The sequence below is a fragment of the Aythya ferina genome (assembly GCF_964211825.1).
Source record: "Aythya ferina genome assembly, chromosome: 5".
NCBI lineage: Eukaryota > Metazoa > Chordata > Aves > Anseriformes > Anatidae > Aythya > Aythya ferina.
Genome location: NC_140301.1, coordinates 9,269,849 through 9,282,950, shown reverse-complemented (window position 1 = coordinate 9,282,950; position 13,102 = coordinate 9,269,849). Strand labels below are relative to the sequence as shown.

At 39.9% G+C, this 13,102-nt stretch overlaps 1 protein-coding gene across 2 annotated transcripts in view; it reads right to left on the bottom strand.

Moving 5' to 3' along the window:
* Positions 1-3,785: 3,785 nt before the first annotated feature.
* LGR4 (leucine rich repeat containing G protein-coupled receptor 4) overlaps positions 3,786-13,102 on the bottom strand; it is a 73,797-nt gene continuing 64,480 nt past the window's right edge. Inside the window, exons 14-18 of one of the 2 annotated variants that reach the window (XM_084520757.1) lie at positions 12,533-12,604; positions 12,103-12,228; positions 10,603-10,700; positions 9,869-9,943; positions 3,786-6,782 (exon numbers count right to left, since the gene is read on the bottom strand). In XM_084520757.1, the coding sequence (XP_084376883.1) occupies positions 5,506-6,782; positions 9,869-9,943; positions 10,603-10,700; positions 12,103-12,228; positions 12,533-12,604 (1,648 nt within the window). In that variant the 3' untranslated portion in view covers positions 3,786-5,505. Of the gene's footprint in view, positions 6,783-9,868; positions 9,944-10,578; positions 10,701-12,102; positions 12,229-12,532; positions 12,605-13,102 lie in introns of both variants that reach the window. The other variant, XM_084520756.1, reaches the window with a different exon arrangement.

Sequence of the window (13,102 nt, the reverse complement as noted above, 5' to 3'; positions counted from 1 at the left end):
TACTTCATGGCAAAACTTTAAACTCTGTCTTTTCCTAGGAAAGACTGCCTCTGAAAAGCATCTGCTATGGCAGGAATCAAGCACTGATACTACTGAAGCTCGCGAGCAAAACCAAGCTGACCTAACGAGGCACAAAATTTGCCACAAACAACTGGATGTGGTGAATGAATATGTGTGTGTAATATATACGTGCGTGGATGGGCGTGCGTGTAGGGGTAACAACCCCTACAGTTGATACCGTTGTGAAAAAACAGCCAACGTTCCCACCATAGAAGTGACAAAGCCTACATTCAGCCTTTCAGCGCTAAGTGAACTCACACCATCACAGACTACAGAGGAAGCACTTTAAGCTTTCTAGCAACAGGAGTTAAATTTGGAGTAAAACCACAGGTGTATATTCACAGACCTATACTTTATGTCAGTTCAAAGTCAATCAACATGTCTGAACTTCTAAATGATTCTGACAGATTGCTGACACGTAATCCCTAATTGTCATCCACTGTACTTGAAAAAAAGATTTTACATAGAAAATGGTGCTGAGAAAGCAATTTTACAATTAACTGAAATGTAGAAATGAATTCAATCCTAGGCATAAATCAACTACCCTCAGTTATTAACAACCCTGTTTTGACAACTCTATGCAATAAGTGAATTTGCCAATTCTTCCTTATAAAATCTTCAAATTTTAGAAATTCAACTGTATTCTGATCAGCTCAGCCTCAGAGAACATAATGGCCATCAGGAGGAAACCTCTCAGTTAAGCTTAATACCAGTCAGTTTTAATGAAAAGAATCAAATTACGTTGCTCTCAGATGTATCGTCTAGTTCCATACCTACATTTAGGAACACAGAAAAAGCATAAAATAATCCTACTGAAAATAAAAAGACTAGACTGAGGCACAAACATGCCTTAAGCTTCTTGGCATCAACAAAGCACACATTTTGAGATCATTTTGTCTATGTTTTACTCAAACAGAAAAAAAAAATACAAAATTTAAGCCATATGCACGTACATGAATTTGAGTCTTCAGATTTTTCTGGTGTGGGCAAAAGTAAGTGGTACAGCAGGTGCATCTGCGAGGAAGAAAGCTACTTGGATCCATGCTCACCATCGGAGTTGACCGATCAATGTCTATGCTAGTCTATGAGCTATTTTTGCACCTTCATTTGTAATTCTGCTTCATTAGATGCTAGGCATCCTGAGGGGTCTTGGATAACTTCAGTTTTCCTTCACTTTCTGATGGGTTCCCATCCTTGCAATAAGCCATACCCACTACTGGTCCCAGTCCAGATTTTCTGTAGGTTGCACAAACGGAGCCAGCTATTTTCAAGGACCACAGCCTTGGGAAGACGTGTTTCTCTTTTTAGGGGAACGTGCAACAATTCTATGAAACAAACTTCGTAAAATCTCATCTTTTCAAATCAATAGTATGATTCGTGCTCAACTCACTGGGCTGGATTTCACCTTATATTCAACCAAAATGCACCCGTTTTTTGTGTTAGTTGGAGATCACAGCCTGCTGCTGAACAACCTTCACTTGCTTGGCTACTTCATACAAAGTCTTTACCTCAGTCCTTATACTCTTTTAAAGCATCAGTTATTAACAGATTTATTCACTCGCTTTTGGGCTAGAGTTTTCAAAAGACACTTGTAGGTTATGCTTTTGTTACTGGAAACCATTGATATACCTCACAAATTGTTGCTGTCAAATTTGAACGAATCTCCTTATAATAAAGGCCACAACATTAACAAATTAACAAATTCCCATTAACAAATACTTGTTAGGTAAGACCTAAATGATGGTATTTTACACTAGTGTAGTGCCACGGATGCAACAACAGGGAATGTGTCCATTCATCCTCCAAGTTCCTACACTATACAGCAGTAAACAAAACACAGTAATTTGTGATGCTTTATCCTGCTCCACCTTTCATTCATTTCCTTATTTTGGGAATCACACTCAACTGAACTCTAGCTCCAGAGTAAATTGCTCAGATTCTACTGTACAGTATATGAAAGGCAATATTAAAAATCTCTACCTAAAAATAAACTTATTATGCTAGCAGTAAAAGATCAAAAGCATCTATGTAATTAAAAGTTATTAAATTGAGAGTACATATGAAACAAACTGTGCATTCTGCTTTTAATTAAAAACATTACCCTATAAATTAAAACCAAAGGATTAAAAATTGTAATCGAAGTCAAAAGTATCCTTGTGCAACTTGGAATTTTCTGACTAAACGTGTGATTAAACTCAGGAAGTTCCACTGGAGAGAAATGAAACAAGTCAAAAGGGATTCACGCCAAACAGTTGCTGAGTAGGTGCATCATTTCTGTAAGAATAATGAGGCTCCCTTCCAGATTAAGAGATCTCACCAGAATGCTTCCATAGAGCAGGTTAACAGCTGTCCGTAAACTTAATGGGGGCAGGTGTCGAACATCTTAGCAACAACTTTTGGCACTTTCTGTTTTTCTCCTCTACCCCATTTACAGAAAGCTGCTTCCTCACTACAGCAGAAATCCCTGTCTTGCTCAAGATTTCATTTGTTTAAAGTGAACAGCAAATTTCTTGTGTCTGCTAAGTTTGGTACTGAATTCCTGTGGACACCCAAGAAGGATGTAACTTAGGAGGTTTCACTTGCCTGGATATCAAAATGGACATTAGGAAGCTTTGCCTAGCAAGGGAGGAGAGCGCTCTGGACATCAACTCGTACAGAGCTAAGCAATCCCCCCCACGTGTTACCAACACAGCGCAGCTTCGAGGCAAGCTGTCCCCACACACCTGACACCACTTCTGGAGCCAGGAAGAGAGGGAGCGAATTCTCAGCAGATCTTTTCTGTTGCAGCTGTGAACATCTGAACATTAGGCACAGCTACAGAGATCAGCTTGCCCAGCAAGGATGTGACAAGGGATTTATCTGGTACCTGGTAGCTGTGCTTCTCTGCGCTCTTACGTGGTCATGTTGGGCACGCAGCAATGCTGAGCCAGGCAAGTTTTGCAGCACTACTTCTCAACAGGTTGATTTTACTAGCTACTGCCTGCGTTCCTTCACCTCTATCAATAAAACCTGCACGTGTTGGAAGACACTGGACTGACTGCATTAGAAGTTAACTGGAAAAAAAAAAAACAAAAAAAAAACACATTTTGAATATTAGAGTTCTAAATGAACTACATTTGGCCACTTTCATAGCATTTCAGTGACGACTCATTTGTTAAACAGCGGGTGACATATATCCATGCTCAAGAATATTGTTGGAATATGCACTTGGCACCTTGATAATTGGATTTCCTTCCTGCTAATTATAAAACTCCATCTGAAATTGGTTTTCCTTTTTGAGGAGTACTCTTCTTAGAAGTATTGTTGTTACCTGTGACTAGTTGGCCAACAGAGGGAGCATGGAACAAACCGTGACTCTTACAAAACTACAGCTTAAGAAAAGTACCGATTAGCAGGGAAATGCTATCAAAAACATAAAATCATCCTCTGTATGACTTTCCAATATGTATCACATTTGAAGTTAAATACGGTACATAATGTCTTTTTTTTAAAGCGTTTGCTGTGTAAGAGCGCAAGCGCTTCTCTGAATGTTTTAATCATTTGCAGGCCCTGAGGCACCATTAGTCAGAGATCACAGATCCACATGTAAACTGGCAGCTTACTTATTTTGCTGGCTATTCCTTCCCAAAGCTCTAACCACATTAAATATGCTCATTGTTGTCTACAATTTCATGCAAGTGCACCATTTTTAGCCTAAACTTCTGAAAAACAGAGATAAATAACAATCAATATTCATGTACCCTTTATTTGTTTTCAGTGTAACATTCCATGCTAATTGCAGATGGCTCTAATATTCATGAGTGTAAATATAAGAATTAACAACTCTGGGTGGTGGGTTTTCTCCTTTGTTTTTACATGTGAATATTTTGGCTTACAAAATTAACAGCATTACAGTAAATAATCCTCCCGTATTTTATACAAACTACATGTTTTCGATATACAAGGATTCTGTTTTTATTACAGTGACAATATACAACCATGTCTATTTACAATGCAAAAAGTATATAAACCATGTTTTAAACATTCTGCTACTGGCAGCCACTATTGTTTAGGAGGTAGCTTTAATTAACAAAATGAACTGAAGCCACATTTCCCATCATGTGTTCTATCAAATAATTTACAATACAAAGATAAAAATTCATTGTATGAACAGTATATACAGGTTAATTCTCAAAACAGCAATCTAGCTTTAAATCTTAAGAAGAATGTCTCCAGAGTAACTGGGATGGCAGTGAATTTGCTCTTGATTTATCATAGTTGAGGAACATAATTACCTAATCGAGCATTCATAACTCTGATATAATATAAATTGATCAGATTTCAAACTAAATCAACGAATCACTGATTGTACTTAAATCATTTGGGCCTCAAGACTTAAATGGTTTTAAAATAAAACACGGACTTACATGAAAATCAGTGACTTTGCACGGTGTACATCACACTCTATAAAATAATTGGCAACAATACGGTGTTTGTTTTTTTTTTTAATTGTAAAATTCTTTTGTTTTCTCTCCATTTGCTAAAATCTCAGTCTATTCATAGATATTATTGGGGTGCACCAACATTCAACAGGCTGCGCAGTATTAGGCAGTCTTTTTCTGCAAGCACACGAGCTGTATACATTGACAGCACTGCTAATACGCCACCCGATGCATCGATATTCCTCCTAACAGCGTGACCCTACTGCGTAATACTGAAGAAAGTTGCTGTGTTTCACCTGAAGTAATGCATCGTCGCTGAAAAATGCATTCAGCCCTATTGTGCCTGACAGCTGTTAATATTGATGTTTCATAGTCTGCAGATATTGTGGATTACAACTGCTTTTGCTATAGCAATCTTTTCTTTGTCTAAAAAAGATCGAACATTGGCTTGAAATACAAAAGAAACACGGTATTACTATATTGCTCTCACAGTTATTATGGGAGAATTAATCCCTTTTTTTGGCCCTGCAGTAAAATTCATCCTGAGATTCAATGCTGAATACACTATACAAAGCTAGCAAGAGAGTTGTTTGCTTAATTATAGAAAAGTCACATTTAAAAATAATTTCTTTAATATTAACAGCTGTCCTTTATATTGTGCTTTGGCAGGAAAAAAATCATCAGAACTTACCTCACCACCAGCAGAAGTAAATACAACTGGAGCACAACACGGAAACAGACCACTAGGCATGTAAAAACCGTATAAAAGGAACCACTATTGCTTGGAAAGAGTAAAAATATTGGGTAACAAATTTGGTTTACCAATTATTTACAGTCAGGGCAATTTATTTATTCGTTTCATTATTTTTAAACGTATGGCTCAAGAAATTACTGCCCACTTCCCTTCTTTACAAACGACGCTAAACAACGATTACAAAAGTGCTTCCTGCTTGAGAAGGTCAAAACAGGTAACGGCCTACGAAGCGTTATACCTCTTCGTCAGAAGAGCTGACGGCAAAGCCTTTCAGTCTTTAATTCTGGGTATGTTGTAGGCATAGCGAACCAAAGGGAATCCTCGGCTTTGGTAGAAGCATGCGCGGCCGCAGGCCTGCACTTGGTCTGAGCTGTCCGACACGAAGGAATCGTCCTCGTCCGCGTAGTCGGAGTGGGCAGACTGGGTGCCACAGTCCGACCAGTAGCCATCCGGCCTTTGGCAAGGCACCACTGCCAGCGTGGGGCAGCTGTGTGATTTGATTAAGTGTTTACATGGCACGGGCTTGGACAAGAGGAGCGATTCGCAGCACTCGCACACGGCAATGTTCCCCTGCAGATGGGTGTACATGCCACAGTCATAGTAAAAGTCCTGCGCCACGCAGCCCCCTTGGGTGTTGACGGAAATTGCTACTGCTCCGTTCTTCCTGGTCAAGTGGCGTCTGAGCAACTTCCAGTCTTCCTTGAACTTTGGATTGAAGAATACGTACAGAACTGGGTTCAGGCAAGCGGGTAACGGGAAGAATATCAGAGTAACAGACTTCATTATTTCAGGGCTGATAGAAATTGCAGTGATCAACGGTGCAAACGAGAAAAATGCAACAGGGCAGAAAAAGATGCAGTTCGTGAAGATTAGCCAAGCGACATGCTTAATCATGCTGGACTGTGAGTTTTCGGAGAGGTCCTCTTTTTCCAAGTTGCAGTAAAGTTTAGTGTAGATAATAGCCATTAGCAAAAACGCTAACGAATTCAGGAGCACTAAAGTTACCGTGAAGCCTAGTGAAGGCGTCTCTCCAGTGGGGAAGGGCAAGCAAAGGGGTGATGCCGAATACTCCACTTTATGGAAAAGTGGTAAGCATCCTGCTACCATAGCACACAGGAAAGCGAGGACTGCTGCTATCTGAAACTGTTTTTGCCGATTGCTTTTCCCCTTTTTAATGATCTCCTTCGCAGAGAAGCTCCGTTCAACGGCTGCCAGCATCAGGAAAAAAATGGCACTTTCTGATGAAAATACTGCGAGAAACCCAGCAACTCTGCAACCACTGCCAGTCTCCCACCATATGCCAAATTCAGCAAATCTTCCCCAAGAGACAGCATCCAAGAAAGTTAAAATACCGGTATAGACTCCCATGAATAAGTTAGAGACAGAAATCAGGCCTATAAACAGTTTGGAAGATGGCAATGGAGTACAAGATGCAAATATTGTTAACATGACAAGCAGGTTGAAGAACAAAGCAACCAAAAAAATAAACCAGACAGTCAGTCGAATCATCCAGCTTCCCAGTAAATATTCACAAGGCTTAAAAGCACCTAGAAGAAAAAAAAAACAAAAGGACAACCAATTTAGGGAGAAAACTCGTGCCTTAATAAGCAAGATTTTCAAAGGTATTACAAGAGCCCTCCTCATTCATTAATTCATGAATAGAGTACCCAGCTGAACTGCGAAATAGGTCAGTTGAAAGTAAACTGCTCTGCTGAAGCTATTTACTAATTAATTATGCCTGAAATAATAATTACTGCAATGAATGGTCACTTGGGAATACTTTCTATAAACAAACTAGATAAACAAACCTAATTACCTCTCAGCTACTCAAAATAGCTTTTGTTAGTGCCCCCTAAATACTTTTTAAAAAATATTTCATATTTCATAAAAAGGTTGATAACTAAATAAAACCAAAAGTTCAAAACCGACTTGTAAAAAAAAAATTCCTTTTCCCTTATAAGTAACATTTCTCTCAAAAAATGATTCACAAACATGCCTTCCGGAGTAGCTTTTGGTCACAAGGAAACATCTGTAAAACAGCCAACAAATTCAATTTATCAGCTTTAATAGGGACAGGAATTCACCACAGACCCTCTCTCCCACCCCCATCACTGGAAGGCATTGAGAGTTTGCAGAGTCATAGGAAAAATTGGATTTTCTTCTTCTTTTGCCACTGAGGTGAAGAACTAAGTGACAAAAAACAGATAAATGAAATGTCTAATGATATAAAGCAAGATAAGGGGAAAAAAAGGTCACTGTTTCTGCTTACCCTTCTAATCCTTCTAATTGCTATTTATTCCATGGGGAAATCCCACTGATTTTATGTAACAATTAGAAGAGTTTAACCTCTCCTTCATCTCCATTAAGCGCTGCTAATTGTCCCAAACACAATACCGAGGGATCTCTTGTGCAGTCTGGCCCCCTGCGAGCTGAAGGCGAAGCAGAGGAACGCCAAACCACACTGCCGGAGCAGCTTCTGAGCCACGGCCAGGCAGCCCTCAGCCCCACATGCCTCGTCCCCTCCTTCTAGGCAGGCGAAAGGTAAGCACAACCCATTCCTAACGCTGACTGCACGGAGAGATTAAACGTCAGGAGGAGAAACTCCCAAGGCCTAAAGCAACTTCCAGAAATAACTCAACTGACAAGTCCGGAAAGAATCTTTTTGTTTGTTTAAACGAGCAAGCTTCATTTCTGAGCAAGAAATAATGCTGTTAATTGGATTATGAGACCAGCAAAAACAGTAGTACAATCCCTTTTTTTGCAGGTATACTCCAATGAGCATCTCTTACTCAGGAAATTATTTCTGAAGTACATTCACCATGGACGTTCACCCTGCTCTAGTGGGAGGTGTCCCTGCATGTCGCAAGGGGTTGCAGATGATGGTCTTTCTTTTCTTCCCATCCAGACCATTCTATTGAGCAACATCTGCTAACCTCAATATACTTAAAAACAACTTCCTACTTAGGAAATTTAAAAATGCAAATTCTGTGTTTTGAAAATCAAACTGGTTTCTTTTCTATCTAGTAGCTGTATCATGGGTCATCTTTACACAACCAAAAATCTCCACCACACCTTCCTGTCATTCTCCCAACTCCCATTCTCTCTAACTATCATAGTACGAAGTTAGCCTCCTCTCCCACTAATATTCCCAACCCAGCAGGGACATTCATGCTATGAGTTTTGCTGCTTTCAGCGCTATGCTACTTAAGTGCCACTGTTCAGCAATCCATTCCTGCCATTAGGCAAGGTGGAAAGTGCTCTATGGGATGAGCAATGATTCAGAACTTCAGGTGGTGGGTGGAGTGTCCTACTTATTTTCCCTGCTGTGCTGTCGTCTGGTCATAAGTTGTTAGTAAGGGAGGGACTGGTGAAAAACAAGTTAAATTGTGAACTTGTAAAACAAGCTCTTCATTCCCTTTAGAGTTACAGCATCTCTGGCATGGGCAAAAAGAGAGCTAAAGGCTTTAAAGATTTAACCCATATAACGTAGCATCTGAACTCTCATTCTGTGAGCAGATCAAAAGCAAATAAGCAGCATTGGTTCAATTCACTCTCAGATCATACAGTTACATTAGTACCACTACAAAGTGACCTAGAAATCCTTGCAGTATTCTGTAGACTACAGACAGAGCTATACCAAAAGATGAAGAGCAAACAGATGAAGTTTCATAACAGACATAAAATACCAGTAAAGGCGGAAAAAATGAAAACAGGTTTGAAAAATCCATGTTCATCCAGAATCAGTTTTCCTCAAAGCATACTCTCCCCCTTATCTACGTATTCCTGTTTATGCAAACAGAAGGATACAAGATGTATAAAAGCTTCTCTCTTCTTGAGAGCCCACGGCAAAGGTGAGGAAGTAAGAGGCATCATAGCCTGTGCTTTAGGGGCTGAGTGGAACCGTGTGTGGAAATGTGCAGAAGAAGGAAGATAAGCAGAAGGGGAGCAATGAAACTGCCTAGAATGAAAATATTCATCCGCGAGATCAAAGGCTTTCAATGCTCCTGGACTGTTCAAGCCCAAATTGGAATAGTTCTGGTATGCCAATAAGAGTACTCATAGCACAGATATCTGTAGCAGTTTAAGATGCTACTCCAGCTACCTGTAACAGCCCTCTGCTGTCAATTAATGCTGCTAAGGCAGGACTGAGAGAACAGATCCCTTGAGAATGCCTCATCCTCTCTCCTGCAAAAACATCAGGCTTAGCTTAAACCACAAATGACAGCAGTTTGATAAAAGCGCAGGCTAACTTCTCACTGGAGCAGATGATCATTCATACAGTCTGCTCCACAAATACTTCCTTGGCAAGAGTAATGCAGAATTAGGGGGCAGTGCATCAAACACAGAAAGGTCCAAATATAAGTATCACAATCTAGCATGCTCTGTGTACGGAAACCAACTTGTTTTTTTTTGTAACATATTTCTCCCATACAATACTATGTCTAAAGCTGAGCCAATTCCTTGTGACTGCTTGTCCAAAACAATGGCATCAAATGAAGTTTCAGCCAAGCACTGCAGTTTAACCTTCTCTGTACAGAGGAAGAGAGGAATACAACACAATTCTGTTGACAGCTATTTGCATAACACCTTGCCTGAAGTTTGCCATGAGGCTAAAGCACTTTAAGAGATTTACCTGTTGCTGGTGTACAGTGAATAATAGTCTGTCCCAGTTCTGCATTTTCATCATTTCTCAGAACATCTGCATCAGCTGTACTCAAATAAAATGAAAACCAGGTTAGTTGCAGAAAAAAATAAAGAGGGAAATGCAACAAAGCTGCCTAGGATGGAAGAACAGCTTTGAAAGATCAAAGACCTAACACTTCACCAGCTTTCTAGCCTATAACAAGCGGAGCTGTTCCAGTTTGCCACAAGTGGTCCAATGCTCAGCGCAGAAACTGCTGCAGCAGTGTAAGTTACTACTGCCCAGGGTAGCTACTCACAGTGTTTTGCAACACAACAGCAACATTTTTAAGCAACAGGGAAAAGATCTACAAGGCCTTGAACTAGATAGAGTAAGGACAAGCTCTCTGTACAGGAAGGCTGAAATACTGAGATCAATAAAACATCTTCTGCTCTGGCAGAAAATAATGGAAACAATCTGGCAGTGGGAAATAGTTTTAAACAACAGGCAGTTCTCACACATTTAGAAAGAACTTGGCATTGCCCACCCCACCTGGCCAGGAACTGCTAATCACTTTCACAGACGGTTTCAGTACCCCTATGAAGATGACATTTTCATTATTTTCTTACTCAAAGACAATAGACGTTTTATTTGGTCTAGTCTGGCCCAAAAAACCTATTGCTGTCCTAACACATATTCCTCACTAGGATAAGTACCCTTACCCTTCTCACGATCCACCAAGGTACCTTGATCTTGGTGACTGGAATCTTCAGCATCTGAGTTTAAGTAGGAGTCACAACCCCAAAACACACAGCACTGGTAAGCGTATGGCACCGAGAGCGACCTGAAATACAGGCAGAACAATGAAATACAGGCAGAACAATGAACAATAGCGTTACCACCTTGGTTAAAAAACATTAAGCGGCTAAGTGCTAAAACATAAGTATTTTGTCTGGTCACTAAGAAAAAAAATAAATTTTAAATTGCATCAGTTGTAACCACTTCTGATTAACTTTTTCACTGAGATAAAGGACAGGTGATGCATCCAAGTGTCGTCTACAGCAAGGAGTACCAAAATATTTTTTGACGTTTATCTCTTCGCTTTATTTTTCCTCCTTATACAAAGCAAATTCTGATCAATATTTTTGGTGTTACTGTACAAATTAAATCAAAAATTCATCAAGCAAGTTAATTAAAGCATAACTGTTTTGTAAGAAAGTTAAGTTTCCAAATGACCACTGCATTAAAAACGTATATTTCCTTTTCAGTTCGTTTTGTTGACCAGAAAAAAAATATGTTTTACTATTGTCTTTCTGTGTGTTTTCCAGAAATGGTACACGCTATTAATCTGGGTGGAAAAGAAATATAGGTGCACACAGAGTTTTTAAAAGTGCATATAAACAACTCAGTTATAGCAGACCAAAAGCTATTTTCTTCTGACTCAAGGCTACAATATCAACTATCTGCGGTGTTGTTCCTGAATTATGTTCTTGTAAGTATTTAGAAGGAACACTGGTCTGGAGGATCCCACAGTGCATTAGTTCTCAAGCACAGATCAAAAACAGCAACAATATAAAAATGTGTTGTTTCCACGGGATTGCCAAAGCTTGTCTTTAAGTCTGACACAGAACCCTCTATTAGCCTTACACAAATTAACAGTATCTTCATGCCCATTTTTCCACTGGACAGTATGGAAAACAATTTTAAACTACTTCTTCAGGATCAAAATATCAATGTGTACAAAGATCTTGCAAACCAGTTCATCACTGTCTGATCCACCGCATATTGAAATCAGTAACAGGTTCCAATTTAAATGATTACTGTTACTCTTATATAATTTGCCTCCATGAATAAACAGCATATGTATGAAGTGTGGTGATTATGGAATCAGGCACCTGTGAGTCTGTTCCCGTTTTCCACGCACTGAAAGACAGATGTGCTCAGTTCAATAACAAATGGAATCCATCCAAACCACTAATCTAAAGTCAGCTGATTATATCTGCCTGAAAAGCGGTGGAGGAAAAATGTAACAGGTTCCAAGAAAATTGTCTACAAATGTTTTTTTTCCATCAGAATAGTCAGGATACACCTTAATATACACCAATGTCGAGGCACTGCAGGACTCAGTGAAGGGCATGATCGTTTGTCATCAGTACTATCTAATAAACTGGCTTCATTTATTGTCACATTGCTTGTTACAGGCAAAGGAAAAGTGAGGCGCTCTGTAGTGTTGTTTACCAACGTACCGGAGCTTCGCAAAGTTCTTCGCTGCCAAAGCTTCTTTCAACTCAGAATTGCCTGCAAGTTTAAGCTGGTTCAGTCCACTTAATCCTTCAGTTGGAACTGAAGTGAGTTCATTGAAACTTAGGTCTCTGAAATATGAATATTAAGATAGCGTTACAACAAAGCAATTTTGAAGATCCTATAAGCGTACTTTGTAGGAGTAGGAAGTCTTTAAAGTCCCACACCAAGGCTGTGGTCTGGAAAACGACTGTTGCTGCAGCAGGCACTTCTAAGAAGCATGCCTCATTTTACTGTGTCCTGCATGCATCCAGTTCACGAGAGGTTTTGTGATCCACATAGATGAAACAAATGATGGAGATGTACCAGTTTTAAGCTGAAAGCATTTCCTATCTCAGCAATTTAATGGTAGAAAAAGAAGAATAGCCTACTTACAGGTTAACAATAGCTCCAAGGGTGATGAAAGCTTCCTTGTGGATCTTATGGATCCGATTTCTACTGAGGTCACTGCAATGAATGCCAAGTAACATTATTTTAGCAGTTTCATCAAAACATTGCAAAAGTCATTATTCTGAGAAAAAAGCTAAGGTGACACACCCATTATATCTTTGTCAGAAAAACTGAATGACCCTCCCACCTCCCTTCTCTCCCCAGCTGGACAAGTGCAGTAGCAGCCTGATCTGTTGGCCAGTCCGACGTATTTGGCTTCATCCCATTACCAAGGTAGCAGCTGTATCCCATTAATGCTCCTGTTCCCTTCCTTCCTTGGCCCTGGCAACTCAGCAAGGCAGAGGCAGGCTCTGGCATCACCCATTCCCAGGGTGAAGGTGCCAGCTAGATCACTTTGGTGACAACCGCACTTGCAGCAGGGCAAGTCAGAAGGGGCGGAGGAAGAGAACAGAAGAATAAGGAGAAGGGCATCTGCTTGGTTGGATTTCTAATTCCAGATCCAGCTCCTGCTGGACCACTATGACTTATAATTAAGACATTCCATTTAAATGACCT